Raw genomic sequence first — 23,457 nt, 5'->3', positions numbered from 1 at the left:
AGGGAGATTGTTGAGAACACAGAAAATGTTAACGACACATAAAACTCCACAGTCATTTGAATTTTTCTGTTGCGGAACATCTTCGCACTTTACAAATTTCCATTCTGCGTAGGCTATGTAATTTTTATACCGGCAACGGCGTAACAAGCGGTGATTATTTGAAAAGCCTTTGTCATAAAAGAGTTAAGTTTGGATGCTGTTAACGTTTCCAAGGTGTCAATTGAAGCAATAGTTTTTTCTTTGAGATTTGCCACTACGACAAACCAATGACCTCCAGGGTTACACACAAAGCAAAAATGGTCAAAGTTGATTACTTCTTTCTCGCAGGCAAATGTACCAATCACATCGTGCATGTTCCGTTCCGCACACTCTAAATGAAATGAACCGAATAAAAGAAATCTTTGCCTTGTGGTATCGTTTATGAGGCACTGTATTGAAAATTCCAGTGTTTCCTCTGTCAACCATCGGGTTCCATCCAAACATTCCAATAGAAAGGTTTTGCTCCATCCTTCGTCAATTTTAATTTCCGAATTATAGTTAAGCCATGGAAAAAGCTGAACTTCGGCTGATTGTTTGAACTCACAGTCATCAAAATAATGGATGGAAAATTCGTCCCCTACTGTTGTATCATTTAACCCACTAGTGAAAAATCATCTTGTGTGTCAACCGTTTTTTTTCTCCTGATTCCTGTATGGCCATTTGTACCGCCAGAATATGGAAACATAACCCGGTACTTGAACAAGAGCACTTCGAGGGCCTCGGGTTTAAAACAACGCCTTGTACGTTGTTACAGCGAGAAATGACTTGTATGTGCTTTATTTCCCTGTTTCTAGTTCATGTCAGTAATCTGACTTCATTGACTATGACGTAACAAGGTATTTACCATGATTGGTTAAAATTCCAAAAACGTAACAATGCGTGTGATGTCATTAGTGTCTCAATCTTGTGCTGACTACGTTTTACAGTTTCTTTCTGTGCTGTAAGCAGTAGTTTCAGTTGTCGCAGTTCATAGTTGATCCAATTTAGTTTTGGAAATGTTTGTTCTAACATTAGTGTTTGTGTGTAGCTATAAAAACTGGAGTTAATTTAACTGAAATGCTGAAACGTGTTAGTCCGTAAAAGTGCCTGTAATTCAGTCCTGGACTCCTAACAAGTTGGTACGTTAGTGAATGTGAAATTGTGTTATTTGAATGTGCGTATTATTGCCGATTGTGACACGTTTCTGTTCGTTTAACAGAGAACCAATGCTGTTGTGCAAACAAGGAGGAATTCGTACCAAAAAGGCCTGCAGTGTTGCGTTTAAACACATTAGGAAACCCCCTAGTGCGGCGGTCGGTGCAGATCCAGGCTGCACAGATTTCGAGTTAATTACGGCCGCTACATACGTTATTTACGAATGGATTCATTTCCGAAAATGATGATGTTGCAGCAGAAAAACCAACGAGTCCACGATTAATTGATATCTTCCAAAACCAGTTACTGCGCGCAAAAAGTCGTAGACCTATATCCTAAACTTGTTTCAAAATCATGATCATCAGGTCTACTGGAAACAGTGTTCTGTTACTGCCTTTAGCACGTGGCTCATACTCTCCGCAATATTGTTGGTCACAGCACCTTGTTAAAATGCTGCAAACGATTCTGTCACAAACTTGCAGTGCTGAATGAGATCATTTTGCAAATTTATGTCAAAATACTTTTTGAACGATAGGGACCTACTACTTCAAAGCACTATGTAAGCGTCTTCGAAATCAGTTTTTGACGCACAATCAATGAGACGCGTATTGTCGTATTTTAAGACCTTTTCATCATCTTTTTCACCACCATGCCATGCTTTTTAATCAACCTCTCGACATCCTTCAATATATGATTCGTACAGAAAACATTTACAAGTCTAGGAAAATGGGTCTTGAGGCACTTGGTCATTCCTTTTACCCTGTCAGTAACTATTGGGATGGTTTTCGCTTTTGTCATGGCAATTGCGGGGAAGATATCACGTAAAAATTCACGGTGGTACTATAAAAAATTTCTTTCGTGTAACGTGAACGCCACTGAAAAAATGGGTTCATCCTGCATTTTGGTATTCCGAGCCACAAGCACTGACACGTAGAAGTCCCCCAAACAAAACGTGGTGTCATAGGAAACGACTTGCTTAAGATTCATGTTTGCGTTTGAAAGACTGACTAAATTTTTCATTTCTTTCATAATTTGTTCTGCTGCAAGGTGAACTACTAAATCTGGATAGATTGTCAATTGGCTTACGAAGGTCACCGTTTGATTTGCCACTTCAACAGTGCAAAACTTTTTGTTTGGCGATGCATTGTACTGAGTGTTTTCGCATTGCTTAATATCTCTTGGTCTGTCCACTGGCATTCGAAGCTGTTCATTTCCATTGCCTGTTTCTGTTTGCATTTGGTCATATGCTTTTTTGGGCTTCTGTGTTTTTGTTTTGGACGAAATTGTTTTCATCACTGTTTTAAGCGTTGGTAGATAAACTCCAGTTTTCGTTTTTGCGTTTCCATGTGGAGTATCAACATGAGTCTCCTCATTTCCAAAGTAGTGCACCAGACATACAGGTGGATCATTCAAGCTTTCCGACAAAAATGTAAACACGTGCCTCTGAAAAGCTGCCGATGTTTCGCACTTGCTGCCACTGGGAACTTTTATTTTGTAATACCTCCAAATGAATCCCAACTTGTCATTCTTAGGACGACCTTCTCCAATACATTTTATTTTACGTTTTATTTGCCAGAAGAACAGACTATTAATTTACAATATGCCTGGCAGCAACAGAAACATTATATTCGCCAATAAACCTGCATTGGTCGCATTTAAAATAATTTCGAGACTCCCAATTTCCCCCCTTGAAAAAGTAGGCACTTCCGCCACATGGTTTAACAGCAGGAACATGTGAGATGTCAACGGGATTTTCCAGAAGATGTTTTGCATCCAACAAACTCCATGGCTTGTTTTCTAATTCTAGTGGTTTGATTTCAATTTTTAAATGCTTGCTAATAGAGAAATTTTCTGTTAATTCAAAAACACATCATGTTTTTCCATAAAATGAAAAAAGGGCCTTAAAACTAATCGTGCACTTATTTTTAAAATATACCACTCAACTTACATGCAAACACCTTCGCTCACAACGAAAACAATCAATTGCATTCCTAAAAAATCTTTCAGTTTCGCAAAAACTGAACCAAAGCTCGAGAAAACTAGTACTATGTCACTTTTTCTAATTTAGAAATTATTTCGCGAATGTGTCATCTGTTGCAAAATATCTATCTCTTATCTGCAGATGGAAATATAGTTCCTTATCCTTATTGTAGCCTTACTGTTACGCCACGCAGTCAAAATGTAGGGGCCGCTGCTGGCGTAATACAAACTATATTGCGGTTTACGTTAAATTAGCAACGCGTTTTTTGCACAAAAAACACCACACATTTAGTCAATCAACAATAATTGGAGGTTTACGTTAGCACAGCAGACACTGCAAACGTAAAATATCACATAAATAGCAACACATCCGGTTCAAGCAATTTCTGAAACAAATGCCAGTTTGCTGGGGCAATTTTGAACCGTAAAATATGACACAAACGAATTGTTCGACCGTTTAGGCGAAAGCAACACAATAACGAATCAGTTCGAAATTGGTTCGGCTTCCATTTAAGTTCGGTCCCGGTTTGTTTTTTTTTCAGATTTTTTATTACCGGTTCGGGTTAAGCTCTGGTTCACAAAAATAAACCGCTCAAGCCTATAGATTCGGATTCAGATCCGGTTCGACTTCCTGGTTTAAAGACACACAGCACACTTCTCAAAAAAATCGAAACTTAAATGCTAGCATGCGGTACTGATTTCGAAACAATGGACATGACGTACTTAGGGCATTATTACGCATTTACAAAAGTTTGGTCACCATGGCAGTACATAGCAGCAGCACCAGCGATAATCACACTTAATTACTGTACCGGTATTCAAAATATATTAATAACAATGGCCAAGCACAGCTAAACATGCCTACTGCTCTTACCTTCAATCTCCTAATCGCCATCAGCAGTGACAACACAGATAGTAAACATCTTTCTTTACGTCTGACCAGGGCGTCGATTTTTTTCTGCATGTCGAACATCCTGAGAAAAATTGTCGTGCGTGTCGAATGGTAAAAATGTCGTATCTGGTAACTAACGCATATGAACGACCAAGCTTATTTCGATTACAGGATTCTTGTACTTGCATAAGTTTGGAGTCCACGTTGAAATAACGACAAAACAATTAAATCCTTACATGTTGTAGGCTGCTATGTCTCTTTTAAAGTCTGATTGAACGAAAAATGGTACTTTCGTAACAATGCCACATGTTCGGTAACAATGCTCCATGTTTGGAAACAATGGTTAGTTTTAGGTTTAACGCGCTTATTCACTGAACATTAAGCAGGTTTTAGCTGGTTTTTGCATGGATTTTGTCCAAAAAATTATTGTGATTGCGTTTATTTAGCAATCTAAACAGACAAATTTATTTTGGGTGGGGATCCAAAGCGATGATGACATTAAGTTTTCAACACTCAGTAACCGTTCAGTTAAAAGCTGTTGTTTGATAGAGATTCGAAATACAAATATCTCCCCAAAAAATTGTTTGCGTTTTGAAATTAAACGACTTATACTGGCACCAACGTCTTCGAACCACTTTTGCCACCAGCATGTACGGCAAAAAATTGACAAATAGATGTCATTAGGAAAATCGTTGGCGTCCAATCTTCGAAAAAAGAAAACTAGTAAGATCGATGTGAACAGTGTTGCCAGGTAAAATTTTCTAAAACCGCCCAACGCCTTGTCAAAACTAGCCCAAAAACCGCCCAAACAAGAAATTTCTACAACAAGCCAAAAACCAGCCCAATCTTACTCAGACTTAGCTTGAAATCGACAACTGTTAGTGAATTGTCGCACTCAGTAGCTTTAACCTACCGCGGTTACGTTTTTTCACAATTGGTTCTGACCATGGCGCTACCTATTACGTTTTCTTTAATTGCAAGGAGCATTAATACATAGCAAAAACATTGCAATATTAGATGAATTTGGGACATAATATAACTGAAACTAACAACTTTAAAAAACGCAATCAATTAAAACATGTATTTTTACAACTACAAAATCTCGTACATCTGTATTCCGTATAGTTTCGTCATACGCGTGCGTAAAGCGATCAAACGTGGAAGCTGTAAGCATTATGGCAAAAAAATGTACACGCTACGAAAGACCTCTTGACTGCATTGTTTCCTCAAGCAATCCTTAGTTCATTGGTTACTATATTTTTTAAATTTGTTTTCAAAAATAACATTTTCTCCGCACCATTGCTGCTTTGCAAAAACGACTCCAGTTGCATGGTTCAAGTTTCTGTCGCACCCACCCACCCACTGCGTGTTTCTCTGAACGCATTATTACTCGCTGCGCCGTACGATTGTTTCGTTTGTCGGGAAATGAACGCATTGGTTTACTCTTGGTATGAGACATCAGTGCCAGAATGCGTGATGATAGGGGTTGAAAATGTCATTGGCGAACCCGCCCAATAAACCGCAACCCGCAACTCGATGTTGAAAACCAGCCCAATTGGGCGGGAATACCGCCACCCTGGCAACCCTGGATGTGAAGGTTGCAAGTTTGGCGATACGTTAGGCTAAATTGAGTAATTATATGTAATTCAATTTATGGACTTTGGTAGATAACAATAGCGTTGATCTGTTCGAGGTACTGTATACTGGTTACTTAAAATTTATTCACGCCGCCCGTGTCGAACAGTGGCAAAAAGGCATAAATCGACACCCTGCGTCTGACTATCCGAAAATTGGCCAACGGTCATGCGAAAATTGAATTGGACCATGTGCTACGCAATCATATATGACTGCGCCAGTATCTTCTCAAGGGGAGTGGATAGACATCCAGTTATTGGCTCCATGTAGCTTATATGTAGATTCTACTGTGACGCGGCACCTGACAGCACTATTGGTTTAGCTCTTGCTTGGCACTAGTTTGGTGCCCAACTGATGACGGTGATTGAAAAGTCGAGTCTTTGTCTGGCCAAGTGACCAGCATTTGGTGCGCAAAATTGTCCACAATAGTCTCCAAGGACCGCATTAATTTTTACAATCTCAACTGTTCAGAAAACCTGGCCTTGAGCAACGATATAACACTTGTGATCAATTCATAATCCGCCTTACACCAAAACCTCCCGTTCTTTAACCAGAGTGATCGCACTCTTCAAGCACTAGCGTATTTTTTGGGGAGGGGGCGTAGAACCGCACATGTTTTATGACTTATTTTCTCACCCATCTGGAAGGTGGTTTTTCCCACAACAAGTAGTATTTCCTACAATTCTTGCCTACTCATATCGACCATAAGATAATCAACACTTTTATTGTGAAATGTATAGCAAACACATTATGTAAAGTTATCTGGCAACAGAATACAATACAGTCACCAAAGGGAATGCATCAACAAACGATTGTCATAAAATATAATCTAACAAAAAATAATAATTGCACTTGTATACAATACAGTTGAGTGACAACATTGCACCACGAGATATAGACCTCATAAATACAAAATGTGTATGACATAAATACAGTGACCAATTTGTATTCAACCAAGGTGTCTAAAGATCATCGTCACCTATACTAGTTTGTATTGGGGTTACAACAGCAGGTATTTGTGTGTCTTGAGATGTCTTTGAGATATATTGTTGGCCAGAAAATTTACCCTGTCAAAAATCAACAGCTCTAACCACTTTTTATAATTTTGGTTTTGTGAAAACTTACAGTTAATTTTGTAAAAGACTCTTTGGCCTTATGCAGTGATCCTACTTCTCCATCAATGTCCTTCAATGGTGGTAGAAAATATAAAGGCATGTTTTGAATAGTGTGAAATTTTCATTGTATTTACCTGTATTTCTGATGGGTCAAATAGACCCTCTGTAGACTTGTCTCTAGGTTTGAATGCAAGTTTGTCCTCAGAAACTAGGGAAACAGGCTAAAAACATTTCTTATTGGTTACAAGCAGACTGATGTTTGAACAAGTCATACAATACCTTCTTAATCTTTTCACCTCTTCTTTTTCGGAGCAGCTCTGTAACCATTGATTTTATGCTCATGCTCATCATAATTGCCTATTGCAAACATAACGTAGTCAATGAATGTGGTTTTGTAAACTACAAAACTATACCTGATTGCTAATAAGACAAATCCATTTCAAGTTCCCTTTGCTCACTAAATATTCAAAGCTTAATTGCAACGGGGGATTTTTTGAAGTTTCATTTGTGTTTTCATTGCTACCATATGAAGATACTTTCCAACACTTGATTCGAGTCACAGAAAATGTCTCTTCCCCTTTTTCCGAGTCCTCACATCTATGCAAGTAAGACCTTATTATTCAAAAGTCTAGCAACACAATATAATTTCAAAACAAAACCAACTTAAACTTCATTTCATAATTTCCAATGCTGACAACCACCTCAGACTTATTATCTGGGTAATTGGCAATACATGGCTTGAACTGAATATATCCATATCCTGGTAGTGTTTGACAAAACTGGACATACTACATAACAAAATGGGTAAATTAAATAATATTAGAATATTAGAATAGCCAAATTTACCACACCTCAAGTTTTGAACCCCTTTTCAACAATTGACCTAATCTTTGTGTTGAATCTTTGTCACAGTTAATCCACTTCATTGCTACTTCAGTTTCTGCCTGAAAACAAGAAAAAGGAAAATGTGATCATCTGTGAAGGTAACTATAACATCATAAAGACCTACTTGAACCTGGAGAAGATTGAGACCAATACGATGGTTCATTACAACTTTGTCCAAACTCTGATCCCAGTAGGATTTTCTTAGCATAATTTTATACAAACGACGATCATCAAGTGATTTTAAGGAAATATATGGGCATTCAAACTCTTGAAGTGCTCTGACAACTAAATACAGTTTTGGAAATATACAATTATAATTAGTTCTTGCTTGTATCGCCTTTCAAAAGGTTAACAAACCTGAAAATAAATTTTCCTTGTCATGGCGCATTAGGAAGAGACCAAAGTAATATATCAATTCTTCTGGAAGATTGAGTTTTCTCAAAAATATCTAAATATACACGTGCAATATTGAATTGTTAAGTAATAGCAGTAAGTTTGGGCAAACTTGGACAATTAGATAAGTTGCCCAATTTAACAAATTAGTAGCTCTATTTTTATTATCTCTGTTGCCCATATTTCAATATGTTATATCATTACTCACATCTGATGAAGTGGGGAGTGCACCATTAAATCTTATTTTGTGAAAGTGCCACTACACTATAAAAGTGCAGTTAGGCATCAGGAGGATAATATGGATTTTTGTGTTATCTAGTCTAATTTCTGGTTGTACTAAAAATGTCATTTATTCAATGGTAATTTTTTGTCTGGACAAGTTTAGCAGGAATACAAATTGTACAGTATAATATGTGCCAATCTTGGAATTTAATAGTCGCTATTCTCATTTTAATGATAATGAATCCAATGTTACATAAACTGAACTTCAGTTTAAACTGAAACTGAACTTATTCTAATGCGAAGTTTGTGAAGGAATAACTGTGTTTAAGCTAAATGGTGTTTATTACAAATGATTTAAACTTTGAAAGACTTCCTCAGCATTAAAAAAAATGCATGATGAACGTTGGTCAAATACTCGGGTATGCTGCGTATCCAAGAGTTTCGCCCAAGTATGCCAGGTATACCTGTCTTTGGCGCCTATGTTTTTTCTATAATATATAAGTATATACTTGTGCTACATACATAATATGTACTTGTTCTTACCTCCAATATATCATTGGTTTTGTCTGTAGTGTAAACATCAAGATCAAGTTTTGATCCATTTAGAAGATATATAGACAACGAGACAGGCAACCTTTCCTCTCTTCTAGTTTCCTGGAAGTTTTCATAATTCACATGGTTAATAAAGCTATTCAGAATTTGAATTGTTCATACATTGGATGGTTATATAACAGATCTGGATATAACATCTCTTACCAAACCAACTATTCAACATACAGTATGTATAATGTTCCACCTTGCATAGAAAACAACTGAATTAAAATTTGGAACACAGTTTAAAACTTTATTTTTTGGAAGAAATGTGTAAGATGGAACATTGTTAATTGTCTAAAACAAACCTGTTGGGCTTTCCTTAGAAAAGTGTTAAAAATTTCACTTGCAGATACACTTGTATCATGACTAACTGTTGAAAACAAGTTATTTGGTTATTGTTAATTTAAGAAACAAACTTTTTTACAAAATCAATTACTTTCTTGGATGTATTGTTCCAATTGTGTTTTTCTCTCCTCCAAATCTTCACCTTTCAAAGAAAAAATGCGTTTCGGTGGAAATGGTGGAAGACTCTCTGCACCAAATTCTTTTTTAAGCTGTAGACAACATACATTCTCATGAAATCAAGGATATTACTGTGTTGGTGCAGTGGAACAATAATTTTACCCCAATGAGCTGCAAAGTTGGCCTACACTAGGGGTTTCAAACTCAAATGTCTCTGAGGGCAAAAAGAAAACTTGCTAGAAAACTAGAGGGCTGCATTATGAGAACTTTTGTTACAATGATAACATTTCAACAAGAATAATGCACAATACGGTATATAACTAATTATATTCATGCTACCAATGAAACCTGTAATGTAAATTTATATAAAATTGTATTAATGGCATATTATTAAATAAGTGTAGTGTAATAGATGAATGTTGATGGCATTATGACACAGTTTTACTTGGACTGCACATTATTTGCTTAAAGATTATTAATATTAGGCTTAAACTCTTTTTGCTGACACATGACACACAAATTATAATGCTGACATTTTGAGACCACTGTATACACATATTAAATTGCTGAAAAAAATCACCACTTTTGAGCGCATAGCTGCAAAATTGCAGTTGGTTTTAAAAATATCATCACTTTTAATTACTGCAAGCAGAATAAATAAAAATACGTATGTGCACAAACACTTTTTAGGACTTATTATTGACACAGCATGTAACACAAATTTACTAAATTACTTTACATTCTCCATGATAAAATGTGTACCTTCATGCTCGAGTTTTGCGGCAAAATTCTGTGACAGATTAATACTGTCTACCTCATAAGCAAAAAATATGTAATTTGCAACATTTCTGTTAATTTTCATAACATATCCCCTTGGACCCCCCATTTTTGTTTTTTTTGATAGATAAATAAACGCAACTGTATATTTTTTGTCAAAATCCCTGTGAAAATCAGAAACTTTCTTTAATGTTGACCTAATAAACGTGTCATGTCCAAACTAGCAATTTTTTCACACAAGGAGCATTGTTACCAAACATTAGCAAAACAAGTGCCATTAGTTGTTGAAAACTGGCAGATAATACACATGTACTTCTTAAAGTTTGAGACTGTTAGCGCATGCAAATGAAACAAGAGGAATGGCAGGCCAAGTTTTTATTTGTATGTTTTCTTGAATACGTTAATCTACATTTAATCCCTCTTTTAGCCAAAAATACATTCAAAGCCTTACTTTTAAAATAAAAGTAATAAAACTATGGCACAAACACTACTGCAAATACTCTCATCTGGATGTTCAAAACATCATGAATTGTGCAATCATGAAATGAATTGACGTTTATGTGAAGATTAGTAATTACGCAGGCATTCTTATTTTGTAATGCTCGACCACAATTAACTTTCATTTACAACAGTAAATTGAAGAATTCCACAAAATTTTCGACCCCCATTTAAAAAGGATATGCCTATGTATGTAGGTGACATACACATAACCTGTTGAACCATGTTGTATTAGTGGACTAAAGTGACCTGTTGTAGAATAGAGAAACACAATCAGAAAACAAACCTATGGGTTGCAGAATTAAAACATTTTTTTTTTCAATAACCAGTAAAACGTAGCACAACTTATCATAACCAATTTTACCAATTTATTTCATCTGGCCCGAATGTTTAAATAGTTATCTTGTCCTAGCCATAACAGAAAGTGGACCAAATCGGGATTTGTAAAACTGTGCATTGTTTTCTTGGCACAAAAAACGTTTTTCAAAAAAATTTTGTTACCAAACATGTTGTTTTACATAAAGTGTCTTTTGTAAACTGGTGGTAAAATAAATCCATTGATTTTTTTTTTTTAATTTAAAATTTAAATGTATGTCATAGATAACTAGCAATTTGAATCTAACAGAAAAGTTCACAAAAAATATAAAAGAAAAACATATATTTTGTAAAATTGCAAGCTTGGGTAAGTTAAAAATAAAAACCTTTTCATTCAAATCATAGAGTTGGCTGTATCTCACAGAACATTGCAAAACTCCATTTACGTGTATGTTGAATACCTAAAAAGAACTTTGTAATTACCAAACCTTAATCGTAAATTCGTAAACCATATGTTAAAATGTATCATCAGCCACCCTCATTTGAAATTGGCATGCAAAGGTTAAAACTAAATAATATATTAATTTAATAGTCTGTTCTTATGGCACATTAAAACGTAACTTCTATTCACCGATATTTCGCCTGCTATCCAACAAAGCTTCCTCAGGGTAACCTTCGGTGAATAGAAGTTACATTTTAATGTGCCAGAAGAACAGACTATTGAATTATAATATGTCTGGCAGCAACAAAAACATAATATTTGTAAAAAATATATAGTTATGTACACAGAAATCCGTTGTTCAAATATGTAGGGCAGGATGAACAATTATTACACATAAAAGTATCTGTTCATATAATCAATACAATTCCAAAGTCAATGAAACACTGATCGACTGACAAAACAAAGGTATTACTATGAAAATTGTCTTAAGCTGCAACTTACAAATGAATAAATAAAATATTTCTGTCAGAATTTAACAACTATGGTAAAGCTGCATGTGCTTTTTTGAGGTCGAAAACTGAAATTCATACAAATATAATTCTTTGTGCAAGTAGGTACCTCATAAGAAGATGAAGATCCCTGAATGTGTTCAGTGTCAGGAATGGAAAAATGCATTTTTAAAAACCATTTATTTACATTTGTTCTACAAAACAATAAATTTCAAAGAAGTTTTTTTTTATATATTACAGTTTATAACTGCAGTAGCAGTGTCTCAGGAGTACATTTTTTATTATAAATCATACAATCAATACACAACTTAGCGGACTAATATTGAGTAATCTTTTTTCTCTCATGTTGAGGCCATTAGGTCAAGTCAAATTTCACTCCAATATAGTTGGACAGACCACATTGGAAAGATCACAGAAAACAATTTGTGTGCGTCACTTTTTCAATCTGGCAGACCAGACCCTATAATATACATATTATGTCATGGTCCATGACCAACGAGAACCAACTTGACAAAATCGAACCTAATTTCGCCGTTTATATTCCAATTTCTACGACAGCCTGTGTCTGTTGTCTTTCACGTTCTTGCGTGAGATGACAAAAAAGAAGACAGAAACAAAACTTTTAAAATGGGCGATATAACTTTTTTCCTGTAGAAAAAACTTCAAACGCACATTACTTCGCCGTTTCTGAATAAATTTCCATGTTTCACAAATTAAGATTGACACAAACTTTCTAAAAACTAAAGAACTAAACATTTTCATGAGACGAATTTTAATATGCAGCAAAATTGTCACAACTTTGTCCACAGTTCCGCGGCCCCAATGACGTGAGTTTAGGAGGTCAAATGGGCCGCAACGTATTCTTTGCATTTGTTCATGTATGCGTATTTTCAGGCGTCTCAATTTGCCCTAGGGCGAGAGTCTTGTCCACAATTTCAACTGGTACATTAGCCTACAAGACGTTGCTTTATCAATATTCACATGCACTTCACAAGTTGTTTCTTCATCTTGATGAAGCACAATGGCAGGCTAATCAATATCAGCACCATAATTCTTATGTAAGAAGGGGGACACAACGACCAGTTGTTTTCGAACTTTTGGTGGTCAAGTCACACTTTGATCCTCAGCATTGGGTCGCGGCACACCAAATTTTAGTGTCATACATCCCTTTTTTGGAACAACACCTACAATGTTAACTTTTGGGTTGACTATTTCAAAAATAGCACTACAGTAATAATTGGTGGTAAAATCCAAACACTTGTAAGCTATAGGCCTATAATACGTTTTTATATTTGTGACTTTACACAACGCATACCGAAATATTTCATAACTTATTGTTAATTTACGAAACTTTCGCAGCATAACTGAAGCCGTTTCAAGGCACATCAGTGTAACGCGGCACACTGGTTAAAAATTAAATGACATTAGGATATGTAGCATGTTGTTGCCCGAAAACTCATAAAAATATCCTTCGTAGCTTTTAGTGAAAGTATCAACAATACATATCTTGTGTTATGTCTAGTTTTTAGCACAGAACTAGGCAGCGGAACACTATAATTGGCCGTAATTCTTTACCTGAAAGCACGTAAGCTCGCGAAAGTCGATATAGGTATCCTTTCTAAAAGAGTTTCGTATAGTGTATAATTATACTGAATGAAATGGAAAATATCGCCCACGGTATAGCACACAGCGAAATTGTTGTCCCACGAAAGCACTCTTGATGTCGAAACAAAAACACCCAATAGCGCCAGCAGGACAACGGGTGGTCTTTTACACGATAACATCTGTTATCGGAAGACTTTCACACTTCTTGACGCACGAGATTGGGCGGTGTTTCTAAGGGGTGCAATGAAACGCACGTGTGTCAGTTTGCTGCCACAGGAAGTGGCAAACATTTTTTCACGCCGAAGCAAACAACGCGGGAAACATAAAATAGTCAAGGAAGCCAACAGATCGGATATTTTCTGTATTTGTATATAAACTTATTTTTGACAGCAATTGAAAATAGCATACTACCGCAAATAAAACACCAATGTTGTTTGTTAGGGTTGTGTGAAGAAAGAAAATATTGGATTATCTGGACCGAATCCGAATATTTCATGGAGTCATATAGCCTACTTTCGTATTGGTCTTAAAAATAACACTCACTGTTTGTAAGTCAAGGCCTATGCAGGCCTATATTTTAGTGTCCCAATATGCGCTAGTGTTTGTTTTGTGCAATTCCATTTTTTCTCTTTCCCTGAAAAAGCACGATTTAAGGGGTAGTTGTTCAAATTTGTGTTGGCCACATTATAGTAATATTCGTAGTTCATATTCGGAATTAAAATATAGCCTAGGGCTAGGCCTACGTAATATTCGGTCCGGGACAAAATCGAAATGTGTTGGAGGGTAACTGCAACGCGATATCAAACATAGTTATATTTTTTTTATGAAAAAAATAGAAAAAACATGTTTGCAGGGGAAACTTTACACAAAAGGCAGGTGCCTTTATCGGTCGCCAACGATTTGCTTAAGGAAGTGCTTGTATATATCTCTAACTTAGCATAGTTAATTGTTGTGTTCTATGATTGATGGCATTTCCCAACAAATGCCTGAACACCTGCTGTGAAAATCACCTTTCCCGGTACAGACAAGAGTGAAGTCAACAAAAGCCAGCATGCCTCGCTCAGTGGTTAAACAAAAATGAGGGAAAAAGGGTGTGACGTCATGTATAAGCACAGTTAGTCATGCGTATAGTTCGCGCGCTTTTTGCATCCTTCATTTAAGCCTGGTTTCAAGACATTACAAAACGTAATTGTGAAAGCCAGGTTAGGAGAGCATGGACAGAGTTTGCAAATTGTGGAGAATTTTGTTTCTTTGGAACTCATGTGAATTACGTTTTCTTTCAGTAGCTCAGTGTAGCATTGCAAAATAGGTTATATACACTAATCCATCTTTGAATAAAGGTTGCTGTTGTGTTGAAATGGACTGTGAATGTACCTCCCCAACTTTGCGAAAAATCAAAGTTGCTCTTGATTTTAGCGATGAAGCTCTTACACCAGAAAAAGGTAGGGTGCATTTTGTGGTTACTGTATACAAACTAGTTCGGGTATACATAAGTGTTAATGTTGGTTATCCAATAATATAAATCTCCTTGTTTTGGTATTATTTACTATATCTGCTTTGATGGTTTACAGTTTTTTAATCCTAGCACTTAATCCTCATTATAGAGAAATCAAGGTTTCAAAATCCCACAATATGGTGCTTTGGATATTGTGTTAACATCCATTCAATTTTAAAACCCAACATGAGAAATCTTACAATGCTGAGCTTAAATTAAATCTGTTACTTTTAGATGAAGAAAACCTGTCAAGTCCCTCCAAAAGTGAGCTGTGCTGGAGAAAACCTGTATCAACATGCCTCCTTTCACCTATTAAACGAACACTGTTTTCGAAAGAAGGATTTGACAATAAAGTGAATTTATCACCCACCAACCTTTTCATGGATAGAGTCAATCAGACTACGACAAAGTTTGAAAGCAGTTCTAGCCGTGAAGTTCCCTTTCAAAGATACAAAGAAAATTGTAGTTTTAATGAAAAGTGCTGTCCACTACGACAAGACCGTTTGTATGGAACATGTGGCAGGATTGAATGTTCCGCTAGTAGCGGTGATGAAAACAATTCGGACAGCTGTTTTTCCTCACCATTACGCACAGCTATGTATAATCGACAAAGTCCTTTGCGACAAGACATGGAAAGTATTTCAGTTTCCCCTACATCATCTTCTGGTGTTTCTTGTTCCTCACCTGTAAGAACCCCTCCAGAAACTCCTCCACACACGCGGAAATTACGGGCCCTAACTCTTTTTGACACTCCACGTACGCCGAAAACATTAATGAGGAAATTGAAACCCAACTTGGAGGAAACTAACATGAGTGATACTGCAGCTGAAGGAACTTTTGAAGTTTTGCGTAAACCATTGGCATTCAAACGTTCAAGGGTTCAGTTTCCCAGAGATTCTGCTGGTGAAACTACAAATTTCATGAATGCATCTGTTGGAACACCTTTAACCCAAATTCCCCCTATTCATCAAATTCCAGTTGCACCATCATCAAGACAAGTAAACATAAACCCATTTACACCTGATAATAGAACAGTCAGATCCAAAAGAACTAGGATTCAAAGACCAAGGTATATATTGTTTATTACTATTAATGTTAATGAAATTATGTGACTCTAAATAAATGTTACATTTCTAGGCAAGATGACCAAGTTGACATGGATGAAGAAAATGAAAGACCTGCCAAGGTAAAACAAAATCCTTATTTTAGAAAAAAATTGGCTTTAATTAAATTCTTATGTTATTCCTTTTATTGTTTCAGAGAATTCATTTGAAAGAAAATAATATTTCAAGATATACTCAAGAGTTTCATGAAGTTTGCAAAATTGGTGATGGGGAGTTTGGTTCAGTTTTCAAGTGTGTGAATCGTCTTGATGGATGCCCATATGCAATTAAGAGGTCAAAGAAACCGTTGGCAGGATCCATAGATGAGTATGTTACACAAATTGCAGTTACTAACCTACTATTTCATTCAATTTTTATTTTTCCAGGAATTATGTGCCCAATCTTGTCTTATATTTTCACTTTCATGAAATCTAAATATCTAACTTGGATTTAAAAAGCTTTAAGTTATCACTTGTTGGGAATGTTTGTTGGATGTTGCTGTTACCTCAGACAGCCATAAATTGTTGCCAATGTAAAATATGTTTTCAAATCAAACATGCTGATTATTTTGTAGTGCAATAGTGTGATTTGATTTTAGAAACAATTTATTTGTTTTAGGGCAAATGCCATCCGTGAAGTATGTGCCCATGCAGTCCTTGGAAAACATCGACATGTGGTTCGCTACTACTCTGCCTGGGCAGAAGACGATCATATGGTTATACAAAATGAGTATTGTAATGGTAGGTGATTTTTTTCAGTTTTTACAACGTTTTGTGTCAAAAGTCCAATGAGCGCAAAACCACTCTTCTGGCAAATATTGTCCTCGGACCAGGAGTAGTTATTTTTTTCCACTAAAACAGACACAAACTTAGATTTTGAAAGCAAATGTAGGCAAAGTAACTGTTTGATTTTAAAGGTGGAAGCCTGGCAGATGTACTGGAAGAAAACAGAAAAATGGGCAAAACTATCAATGAAAGAGATGCACAAGATATTTTGATGCAAATTACTAAGGGTCTTAAATACATACATTCCCAAAACCTAGTACATTTGGATATAAAACCAGGTATATTCATTTTCAATAAATATAGTTTATAATTTCCATGATTTTGATTATTATAACAAAAGATTGTGTTGTGTTTGTAGGAAACATTTTTATCTGCAAAGAAAATAAATCTCTTGACAGTCCTGGTGAGGATGAGAAACCCTTTTTGGAGGAAACACTTTATAAAATAGGTATGAAACTGCTAACAATCCAATTCAAATAACTTTGTTTGTAGGATTTTGAAGCATGTGTTTGAATAGTTTTGGTCGATTTCGATAACTTGATGCCACAAAGCCCTGTTTTATTTTATTTAATAGGAGATCTTGGTCATGTAACGTGCATGGAGGATCCACAAGTCGAAGAAGGAGATTGTCGCTATCTTGCCAACGAAGTTTTGCAGGTGATTGGTTTGTGTTGTATTGCATTATAAAGTCGATTTGTTAATTTTTTATAAGCATAAAACAGAAGTTTCTATCAGTATGAAAATATTTTGATATTTTATTTTTGAAATTTGATGTTGCAGGAAGAGTATGCGAATCTGGACAAAGCAGATATTTTTGCTCTTGGATTGACAATATATGAACTGACCAGTGGTAATTTTTTGCCTAAAAATGGTCCAGAATGGCACAATATAAGAGAAGGTCGTTTACCATACCTTTCACAATTTTCTGATGAATTTAACAAGTTGTTAAAGGTTTGTGATTTCACATTGGTTTGTACTGTGAAGGTCCTAATACATCTTTCTTTATCTTTAGAACTTGACAAATCCTGTAGCATCTTTGAGACCATGTGCTAGTGCTTTACTTCAGCATCCGCTGATGTCTAAATGTTGCAAAAAGAGCAAACAACAATTACAGAAAGAGCTAAATGAACAGAAATTCCAAATACAAATTCTGACAAGGTAACATTTACAATGATTGTATTTTGTGTTACATTAACTAACTGATGTACAACATACATTTACAGAGAATTAGAAAATGCACGGAAGACAAGCTGTGACAGTCATTACCAACCCATCTGGGCTTCTAAACGAGGTGGAATGTTGAGTGCAACAAGAAAGCAGCATAACACTATGAGGGGAGGAAAATCGGCACGACTTGTGGGAAGAAAATGCAGTCGCAGCATGAGCTCAAACATATGTTAGTTTCATTTTTTATACTGCCACACTTATGTGCCTTTTGTTCAATCAATCATTTCCACTTTGTACATAATCATGCTTTGGTGTTTTTCAATGATGTTCCACGAATTTTTTAACTGTAACTTGTTGCTGCATTGTGGTTTCATTGTTTCTTTTGTTTAATAAAGATTAACTATTTGCAAGTTCTGATTTCATTCAATAGTCTGTATAGATGAAATATACTCTGGGCAGTCACTTGGATTTATACATCTACCATGATGCTCTACTTTGCCTGCTGGGCATTGGCATCCAGACACACATGGCATGTAGCATTGCTCAGCTATAATATTTGGTGGTAGGTTCTTATTTGCACATGTTCTTTTGCATGGTGACCCACATTCATCAAAGATATAACCTCTTTCTGTTGGACATTGTATAACTAGGAAAAGACAATCTTTTACCTGTAATGCACTTAATTTTTATGTATGAGCTTACAACATATTCTTGATCTCCAGTGGATAATTACTCCTGCTTTACGACATTGTGCAGCATAAGCTTCTATAGCACCACATGAGCATAAGTGGTCATTTTGTCCACAGGCACAAACATCATGAACGCAGGCACCAAAATATATATCAGGACTGACAACCTAAAAAAGTGTTTGTTCTGACATATTTCAGCTGAAACTTAAATAAATACAAACCTGGTGGCAAGCAGCAAAATGTTCAGAATTAATGAGTTTACAAATTCTGTTAGCATACTTTCTCTGGGCATAGGTTCGCATAGCACATGGATCAAATGCTACAGCATCAGGACACAATGAGGAATTCCTTGTATTAACCTGGATGATGATAAAAATACTTGTAGATATACACTTTCAAAAACAATGCTGTTTACATTCTCATGGTTTGTTGTAATAGTAATACACATGTTTTGTTGTCATGCAGTTAAAAACTTTTACTATTCACTGCACCATACCAGTTACAGCATGTTTGCATGTGCAGCTAAGATTAAAATTTTACCTTGACTTTAAATTTACCTTTTTTGACCTTTATCATACAACGTATCCCACAGCCAGTTTACTACCACAGATATACTTTCATTTTAATTGCACTATCTGGATACTATGAAACATATTATATATTATACCACTGACCTTCCAGTTATTTCCAAATTTTACATCATCTGTTGCAATCCTACTGTTCTGCATGCGTAGATCATCTTGGGGATAATTGTTGAAATTACCACACAAACCACAAGTTTTTCTTTTGTAAACACTGGGAACATTTACTTGTAAATGTCTTTCATTGGAATCCCACATTACAAGCACGCCTAGTAAATACATTTTTTAAAAACCTAGAAAGGACCTTTGTGTACACCACAAACCTATTTCAGTGTTTAGAAGTATGTGGCTTCCTGATTTATCAATAAACAAATGCGGTTTTAACAGAAAAGGCAAATGTGGAATAGTGGTTCCATTAATACTGACACCATAATGATTATTTAAAACTATTCTGTGGCCAAAGACTGTAATATAAACTTTATCTATCCAGGAAACCCGACCAAATTCTCCTCCACGGTCTGTGTTTTTTACCTCCACTCTAAAAAAACGTTTAATATTTTAAAATTATATATTCCACAATTACCCGACCAGAGTACCTGAAATCTCCAAACATACAATCTGCTGTTAATAGGTATTTGCATGTGCCTTGAAATGTAACCAATCTGCCATCAAAGGTTCTAAAATGTGGATCACCAAAAGCAACGCAAGTCCCTGGGTTTGCTATGCATGTTGGACAGCATTCACCGGGAACAACTGTGGCAACTTCGTCAGCATTGCACATCAGCATTCTTCAAAACAATTATTTTTCAAGCATAAGGACTACATAGGGCATAGGGCAAAACAAAAAGTTTTCCACCAGGTGGAACAAGCACAGGAAAATGTGGAGAATATTCTCCCCATGAACCAATTGTATATATTTGAAGACAAATAACACCAAATTTTACACACAAAAAATAAAAAACAAAAAATTTTCTGTTTTGTGTTTCAGAACTGATGATGTTGCTTTACCGAAACATGTATTCTTAAAGTAAACTGATTTTGGACACTAGGTGTTTACTTCTATGTAAATAGTAATACCTGCATATTTTTGTGTAACAATTAACTTTGCCAGCAAAGCAATGACATGTGGTACATTTATCCACCAGCCATTGGTGTCTGGATACAACCGAATGTCCTTCATACATACAGCCCTGGTCAGGATCAACACATTCTTCACAGCATTTACCTGCAATGCAAAAAAATTAGTTGTCATTTTTCAATTTTTTTATGTATGGGACAAATAAAACAACCTGCTTGTTTATATGGAACCCTTGGTGGAGCACAATGGTGCTTTGGGCATACTTTGTCTTCACAAACTATTGTCCCATCTGTGCACCGACAAGAGGTACATTCATTGACATACCACCTTTCCCCATTTGCTACTTTTGTATTTTCAACAGAAAGGTAGCACTTGTCACATACTTGACAGCAGGAATTCTGGATATTCATAAATTATTAAAACAAATTTCACAAATACAAGGTATATATTGACAAAAAGTTTTTCCTACAATGTATCACTGCATGTTTTACCTTTGGTGTGTATCGATCGCTTGCAGGGCAATCAAGATTGGGACATTCCAAAGAGCTGCATACCCATGTGTCATTGTGATTACACTTACAATTTAAACAAACGTCTTCTGGTGAGGCTATTCGCAAGTCTACATGCAAAACTGTAAGTTGAACTTCATTGACCACAATATCCGCTGTATAAAGTTGCTTTTACCTCTTATACCTTGGTTGCAATTTCCAAATGAACATTCATCAGCACAATGTGGACAACATGTACCTGTTGGTGGCTGCCTTACACAGGAACGAGGGCAATCAGCCAAAGATGGACACAATGCTTGATGGCAAACCATGGCTGGCAAACCATTCTCCCCTAAAATGCACTGACACATTTCACAGGGGTTCATCGGACTCCGCTCAAAAGTGTCACCAATTTCATAAACCTGACAAATATGTTTTACTCTGTAAAATTTTTAGGCATGTGATACTTTCAGCAAAAATATTTTTAGGGCACACCCAATATATTTTTATATTCTATTTCGTTAATCAAAAACATCTCTTGGGATAACCCGTTATATTTTTGAAAAAATATATGGATAATTTTGGCCAAAACAAAGAAGTTAACTCATATCTGAATTGAAAAAGTTGTAAATACAACAAAATAAGTATAATTTCATCTTCACTTTTCAAAATGTCCACTGCTATAAAATTTCGAGGAACTTGCATACCTGATGATTGTGAACGCAACCAGCACATGCAGGACAACATACATTTGGAATTTGAATAGTGGATTGACAAACAGTCAAGCAGGTTTCTGTGCGACATGTGATAACACCATTATGGCATTGACAAGATGAACAAGGATTGTTAGACACTGTCCACACTTGTCCATCAAAATACAAATTTCCGCCATCAATGCAACTTGCACATTTTGGACAACAGGTATTGCTAACATGAACCTGTTTATAAATTAAAGTTCAAAAAGCAAAAAAGGTTTGGAAAAGTGTTAGGTGTTAAAAAAAATTTTGCAAACTTTGGTAAAAATAATAGGATAACCTATTCAAAGGAAAGGACTGGACAGCAGCAAAAATCCATCATAAACATAAACTTCTTCAAAAAATACTACAACAAAATTGTGACTTGGGACAATTGTTAGAATAAAGTTTAAGTCATAATTCAATTGGTTAGAAGGACATAATAATAGTTATATTTAAGGAAATATGTATAAAATCACAGCAAATTTACTGTAGATACAAACACCTACATGATTAAACACACAAGTTTGAGTGACTGCAAACATAAAATACACAGGAAGTTATTGTGGTTATCCACCTGAATGTTTTGCGGGCAATTTATTGGCCTGCATGCTTTTATCACACAATGGACACTGCCTTGATTGCAAATACAGTCACGACAAGGGTCTGGATGAAACAACTGTCCAGCTGGATATGTTTGGTTGTTATAAAAACAAGATTCACATGATGGGCAACAGCGGTCAAGAACTGGTACTGGATGAGAGCAGGTGGAATCACATGTCATTGTGATACATTGCTGATACACAAAAATATTATGATTATAATGGTCTACCACAAAAAAATGGTGTTTGGAAAATGCTCACCGTTTGTCCACTAGAAGTACAGACACATTCTTTGCAAATGCTGGCATCTCTCATTATCCACTGAGTACCTGATTCCTTAGTTTGTCCATTGTGATAACAACCTTGACAAATTGATACACAATTAACTGGACTCATCAGAACATCATTCAAAATACTAACCACTGGTTAATGCCTGTGGACACTTGGGACAACACTGACCATGAACTGGTTGTGAATTTGTACATGATAGTAAAGGACATTGCATTTCATGACAGACAACATTTCCCTGTGTACACGAGCACTGCAGACAGTTGTTGTTTTGTGGAACAAAAACTTGACCATTTTCATACCTTTGGTTCTGATAATAAGAAACAGTTTTTTTTGTTTTAGAAGGTGTTAGTTTATGTTCTATGTTGTTTTACTTTTGAATAACATCCTGAACAATCTTGACAGCAGTCACTTCCAGGTATTGGATGAGTGCAAGATTTTCCACATTGTTGTTGCACACATGTCATCGAACCAAACTACAAAGTTAAAAAAAAAACAATTACATGAAAAAAAAAAAAAACCTGAAAACTCCCCAATTAAATCACATACCGAGCATGTGCACTGATTGCAGGGGTTGGTCGGGAAAGTGTAATCAGCTCCATTTTCTATTGTCTCGCCATTCACAACACATGTGCCAACACACCTGGGACAACATTCACCAATTGGCATAACAGGTTCTGAACATGGCACAGATGGACATCTGACATGAACACAATGAACTGTTCCCATCTACAGCACAAAACTGATATAAACAAAATGCATGTATGTAATGATGGAATCCAGCAGTCCAAAAATGTATTGTAGGATTAGGTAAGATTACAGAACTTTCAAGAAACCCCAAAAAAAATTTAGCTACTAAATCTACGTGTTGAATTTTTTTCATTGAATAATACTTTAAAATAAAAACCTTGAAATGTTACACAAAAACGGGAACCTTTACTGTACACACT

The 23,457-nt window shown here is 35.8% G+C and overlaps 3 protein-coding genes across 4 annotated transcripts in view; 1 reads left to right on the top strand and 2 right to left on the bottom strand.

Annotated features, from left to right (window-relative positions):
* Positions 1-6,385: 6,385 nt before the first annotated feature.
* Positions 6,386-12,137, bottom strand: LOC145910577 (sorting nexin-17-like). The gene is made up of 14 exons (XM_082997758.1): positions 12,002-12,137; positions 11,328-11,402; positions 9,326-9,443; positions 9,195-9,259; positions 8,839-8,949; positions 8,038-8,128; positions 7,805-7,965; positions 7,647-7,739; positions 7,459-7,583; positions 7,209-7,392; positions 7,075-7,152; positions 6,930-7,016; positions 6,806-6,865; positions 6,386-6,747 (listed from the first exon to the last, which is right to left on the bottom strand). Exons 1-14 carry the CDS (start codon positions 12,056-12,058, stop codon positions 6,643-6,645), a joined length of 1,410 nt encoding a protein of 469 aa, XP_082853884.1. The 5' UTR covers positions 12,059-12,137; the 3' UTR covers positions 6,386-6,642.
* Positions 12,138-14,785: 2,648 nt separating this feature from the next.
* LOC145911591 (wee1-like protein kinase 1-A) lies at positions 14,786-18,290 on the top strand. 2 transcript variants are annotated; one of them, XM_082998987.1, is made up of 11 exons: positions 14,786-14,939; positions 15,233-16,061; positions 16,130-16,178; positions 16,253-16,422; positions 16,714-16,835; positions 17,012-17,158; positions 17,239-17,328; positions 17,455-17,537; positions 17,661-17,831; positions 17,893-18,038; positions 18,104-18,290. In XM_082998987.1, exons 1-11 carry the CDS (start codon positions 14,855-14,857, stop codon positions 18,279-18,281), a joined length of 2,070 nt encoding a protein of 689 aa, XP_082855113.1. In that variant the 5' UTR covers positions 14,786-14,854; the 3' UTR covers positions 18,282-18,290. The 2 variants fall into 2 exon arrangements, with proteins under 2 accessions (XP_082855113.1, XP_082855112.1); XM_082998986.1 differs by having other exon boundaries at positions 15,227-16,061.
* Positions 18,290-23,457, bottom strand: part of LOC145911590 (uncharacterized) — a 30,449-nt gene continuing 25,281 nt past the window's right edge. The window contains exons 76-91 of the mRNA XM_082998985.1: positions 23,057-23,236; positions 22,882-22,983; positions 22,640-22,817; positions 22,481-22,581; positions 22,195-22,413; positions 21,591-21,821; positions 21,080-21,305; positions 20,887-21,014; positions 20,607-20,793; positions 20,395-20,542; positions 19,914-20,105; positions 19,641-19,855; positions 19,411-19,586; positions 18,958-19,095; positions 18,750-18,903; positions 18,290-18,693 (exon numbers count right to left, since the gene is read on the bottom strand). Coding sequence (XP_082855111.1) covers positions 18,467-18,693; positions 18,750-18,903; positions 18,958-19,095; positions 19,411-19,586; positions 19,641-19,855; positions 19,914-20,105; positions 20,395-20,542; positions 20,607-20,793; positions 20,887-21,014; positions 21,080-21,305; positions 21,591-21,821; positions 22,195-22,413; positions 22,481-22,581; positions 22,640-22,817; positions 22,882-22,983; positions 23,057-23,236 — 2,802 coding nt within the window. The 3' untranslated portion in view covers positions 18,290-18,466. The remainder of the gene's footprint in view (positions 18,694-18,749; positions 18,904-18,957; positions 19,096-19,410; positions 19,587-19,640; positions 19,856-19,913; positions 20,106-20,394; positions 20,543-20,606; positions 20,794-20,886; positions 21,015-21,079; positions 21,306-21,590; positions 21,822-22,194; positions 22,414-22,480; positions 22,582-22,639; positions 22,818-22,881; positions 22,984-23,056; positions 23,237-23,457) is intronic.

This window comes from Ascidia mentula, chromosome 8 (genome assembly GCF_947561715.1).
Source record: "Ascidia mentula chromosome 8, kaAscMent1.1, whole genome shotgun sequence".
Classification (NCBI taxonomy): domain Eukaryota; kingdom Metazoa; phylum Chordata; class Ascidiacea; order Phlebobranchia; family Ascidiidae; genus Ascidia; species Ascidia mentula.
Note: the sequence above shows the minus strand (reverse complement) of the source record. Positions and strands in the feature narration are given on the sequence as shown.

Bases quoted from the DNA above. Each gene is read 5' to 3' on its own strand.
- LOC145910577 (XM_082997758.1), bottom strand. From the start codon at position 12,058: ATGCATTTTTCCATTCCTGACACTGAACACATTCAGGGATCTTCATCT. The intron at 9,444-11,327 runs GTTTTTATTTTT...TGTTGTCTACAG, and splicing joins TCTATGATTTGAATGAAAAG to CTTAAAAAAGAATTTGGTGC. The intron at 7,966-8,037 runs GTTTGTTAACCT...AACTGTATTTAG, and splicing joins CAAGGAAAATTTATTTTCAG to TTGTCAGAGCACTTCAAGAG.
- LOC145911591 (XM_082998986.1), top strand. From the start codon at position 14,855: ATGGACTGTGAATGTACCTCCCCAACTTTGCGAAAAATCAAAGTTGCT. The intron at 16,179-16,252 runs GTAAAACAAAAT...TTATTGTTTCAG, and splicing joins AAAATGAAAGACCTGCCAAG to AGAATTCATTTGAAAGAAAA. The intron at 17,538-17,660 runs GTGATTGGTTTG...TTGATGTTGCAG, and splicing joins TTGCCAACGAAGTTTTGCAG to GAAGAGTATGCGAATCTGGA.